Genomic DNA, 3,933 nt, shown 5'->3' with positions numbered 1-3,933 from the left:
ACGTGGGCCCAAGAGGCGGAGTTGGACAACTGAACGATGGGGACAAGAGCTTATGTTGACTCAAGTCACCAGTCCTCTTGAGTCAACAGAGGGAGGGAGGGAGGGAGGGACAACCCCAAAGCTGCTCAAACATGGGTCCAAAAAAAAAAAAAATCTCAAAAGGCTCTTTGCAAACTTTACCGGATTGTAAAAGTTGTGCAAAACCAGGAAATGGGAAGCCCAGGGGGATGCGGGTTCGAGACACGTCCCCCCCCCCCAAGGCTTCCCCGGAGGGAATTGAATTCGGGAGCAATGGAGAAGAAAGCCTTTTCGTTAGTCCTCGGACTTACGACCCCAAAAATTGAGACGGGCTTTTAAGTCGTGCGGTTGTTAAGCGGGTCGGGCCGCGGCCGATTTTACGATCCTGTTGTTAAATCCCCCATGGTCGTTAAACGAATGCGGCGGTCGTTTAAGCGAACCCATCGTCCGCGATGGACAGTTTTTGGCGGGAAAACTGAGAAATAAACAACGGTTTCCCGGAAAAGTAAATAAATTATAAATCGTGGTCATTGACAGCCGGGGTGCTGAAACGGTCGTAAATAGGGACCAGTTGCTTAGCGCCCGATATGCGGTCACGTGACCAAGAAGGAGGCATGGCCGTCAGAACTCTGAATTTGGGTCGTGAAGTAGCCCTGGAGAAGTCTGTCGTAACTTTGAACTGTCATAAGTTGAGGACTATCTGTACACAGGTAGCTCTCGAGTTACAGCTGTTTGTTTAGTGACCATTCGAAGTTACAACTGATGTCCCTTTTTCACACTTACGACCGTCGCCACATTCCCTGTGCTCACGTGATCAAAATTCAAGGGTTTGGCCACTGACTCGCGTTTACGACGGTCGCTGAGTCGCGGGGTCACGTGATCCCCTTTCGCAACCTTCTGACAAGCCAAGTCGACGGGGAAGCCGGATTCACTGAACCCCACACACACACACCCCCGTTACTGACTTAACGACTGCAATGACTTGCTTAACAACGGTGGCACGAAAAGGTCGTAAAGCGAGGCAAAATTCCTTGGACCGACGTCTCCCTTTATCGATCTACAATGTGGGCTTCCTTGTGGTCGCAAGTTGAGGATTATCTGCATTCCTCCAGCTCTCTATCCAAGGTTAGATCATATTCAGGAGAACTCGGAGGTTAGGAGCAGTCTACCTTGGAGGGCCAGCTTTGCAGAAGGCGGTTTCAGCCAAGGCGTTTCGTTTATGGGGGGGGGGAGAGAATGAGGGACACTCTCCTGGGGGGGTGTCTTGATCTTTGGGACAAGCCCACCCACCTTCTCCGCGCTGAAGAAGAAATAAACCAGGATGTAGAGAGATTGCAGCGTCGCGCCCACCGTGTTAACCACGATCAACGTCCAATCGCCCTTCAGGAAACCATAGCTTAGCCAACTCAGGTTGCTGATCCACAGAGAGAGAGAGAGAGAGAAGGAAACAAGAGTTTTGAGTGACAAGCCCACTCCCCTCCTCAGACACGTCTTAAATCGCCCGGGTAGTCCTCGATTTACGACCGCAACCGAGCCACAACATTTCCGTCGCTAAGTGAGACCACCGTGAATTTCCCCCCCCCCCAACTTTACGACCTCGGGTGGGAAAGGCGTATCGTAAAACGGGGCCACGCTCACTTAACCAATATCTCACTTAGCGACCGAAATGTCAGGCTCCGTTCCGGTCGTAAGCTCGAGGACTCCTTGGCAATTTTAAGTTTTTTTCGATTTTTGTTCATTTTGATGGGGCCCCCCCCTCCCCTTCGCTTATCAGGAGACCGTATCGTTGAGCTGATCGATCGTACAAATACGCCTGAGGGTTGAACCTTGTAAGGTAGGGGCTCAGGGGGGAACCCAGAGATCATTTAGTCCAACCCCGTCCAGCCCGCTACCCCGGGACGCCATCGCTCGTGGCCTTACTTTACATCGGTCGTCAGAAAGGGAAGAAACTGGATATTTTCCACGCTGCGGGTTGCAAACATTTTGCGGAGGTCGGTCCTGAGTGCGAGACAAGCCACGGCAAACGTTACATCGCCCCCTTTCCCTGCCCGGTAACCTCCCTCCCTGTGGAAATTTAATTTATTTCTCTATTTTTCCACCCTTAATTCAACCCCAGCCGCCCCATTCAAGTCCTTTTAATTGGGGTTGTTTTAATTAGGTTTTTTTTTTAAATAGTTTTGTTTTAAAAATTCTTTAAATATCAATTTTGATTACATTTGCAAGCCATTTGGGGCAGGATCTAGCAGGGCCCCGAGACCCACAACTAAGTTGCTTGGCTTGTCGTTTCTTCCAAAATTCTCCCCAGATAGGGTCCCTCATCCACCTTCCCCTAAACCCTGCCCCATGGATATGCTTTGCGAACCTTTTTGGAGTTGTGATGACACACAGACACACACAGAAGTCTATGGGGGCTGCTTGCCCCATAGCTGGGTGGGTGGGGATCTTCCTGGCCCCACCGCCTTGCCCCTAAGTTAAGACCCCCCCCGCGCCCCATATAATTAAGCACTGGGGGCTCGTGCTATGCTTATGGGGCTGAGCCACGAAAAAAGGTGGGAGGGGAAAATCCACACACACCCCAGAGTTTACTTCTTGGTGTCAACACACACACACAAACACACACACACAAACCACCAACCTTCCTTTATGCAAATCTGTTTCCTGGACAATCATTCACCAGCTCACCTGAGCAGACAGGTAAGAACTCTGCTCCACCCACCCGGAACCTCCAAGCTGGATTTTGCATCCAAGTGCGCACTGGGGTTGGGATTGGGGGTGGGCTCAGTTTGCCACAAGGCTAGTCCCCCTCCCCTCATTTCTACTCTGCCTCCTGGGGCCCCCCCCACCCAGCTATCCTTCCAGCATCCCAGCTCTGCTTCCAGCCTTCTAACTCTGCTTACAGTCTCCCCAACCCTGCTTGCAACCCCCAGCTCTGCTTACAGCCCCCCAACCCTGCTTACAGCCCCGCAGTTCTGCTTCCAGCCTTCTAACCCTACTTGCAACCCCCAGCTCTGCTTACAGCCTTCTAACTCTGCTTACAGCCCCCCAACCCTGCTTGCAACCCCCCAGTTCTGCTTGCAGGCCCCAGACCTGCTTGGAACCCCCAGTTCTGCTTACAGCCTTCTAACTCTGCTTACAGCCCCCAACTCTCCTTGTAACTCTGCTTACAGGCCCCAGACCTACTTGTAACCCCCAGTTCTGCTTACAGCCTTCTAACCTGCTTGCAACCCCAGCACTGCTTACAGCCTTCTAACTCTGCTTACAGCCCCCAACCCTGTTTACAACCCCCAGTTCTTACAGCCCCCAACCCTGCTTGCAACCCCAGCTCTGCTTACAGCCTTCTAACTCTGCTTACAGCCCCCCAACCCTGCTTGCAACCCCTCCCAGTTCTGCTTGCAGCCCCCCAACCCTGCTTGCAACCCCCAGCTCTACTTACAGCCTTCTAACTCTGCTTACAGCCCCCCAACTCTCCTTGTAACTCTGCTTACAGGCCCCAGACCTGCTTGGAACCCCCAGTTCTGCTTACAGCCTTCTAACCCTGCTTGCAACCCCCAGCTCTGCTTCCAGCCTCCCAGTCTTGCTTCCAGCCTTCTAACCCTGCTTACAGCCCCCCGCCCTGCTTAAAACCCCCAACCTTGCTTATAGCCCCCCAGTTCTGCTTACAGCCTTCTAACCCTGCTTGCAACCCCCAGCTCTGCTTCCAGCCCCCCCAGCTTTGCTTACAGCCCGGTGCCGAACATGCCCAGCGTGAAGACCAGGGAGCTCCAGGACAGGAGCTGCAGCAGCGCCCCCTCCATCCCGGCTCGGCCCCCGGGAGGCTCCCTCTCACCGGCTCCGGATCCTCCGCTGCCCCCGGGAGACGAGCAGGCAGGCAGGCCGGTGAACGGGCGGGCACGAAGCGCCCAGCTGCTCCGCCTT

The 3,933-nt window shown here is 53.7% G+C and overlaps 1 protein-coding gene across 1 annotated transcript in view; it reads right to left on the bottom strand.

Annotated features, from left to right (window-relative positions):
* SLC50A1 (solute carrier family 50 member 1) overlaps positions 1 to 3,933 on the bottom strand; it is a 13,982-nt gene extending 10,049 nt beyond the window's left edge. Inside the window, exons 1-3 of the mRNA XM_058160637.1 lie at positions 3,739 to 3,933; positions 1,939 to 2,016; positions 1,309 to 1,432 (exon numbers count right to left, since the gene is read on the bottom strand). Of these exons, the coding sequence (XP_058016620.1) occupies positions 1,309 to 1,432; positions 1,939 to 2,016; positions 3,739 to 3,812 (276 nt within the window). The 5' untranslated portion in view covers positions 3,813 to 3,933. The remainder of the gene's footprint in view (positions 1 to 1,308; positions 1,433 to 1,938; positions 2,017 to 3,738) is intronic.

This window comes from Ahaetulla prasina, chromosome 17 (genome assembly GCF_028640845.1).
Source record: "Ahaetulla prasina isolate Xishuangbanna chromosome 17, ASM2864084v1, whole genome shotgun sequence".
NCBI lineage: Eukaryota > Metazoa > Chordata > Lepidosauria > Squamata > Colubridae > Ahaetulla > Ahaetulla prasina.
The sequence above is the reverse complement of the archived record's forward strand: the minus strand, read 5'-3'. Positions and strand labels throughout refer to the sequence as shown.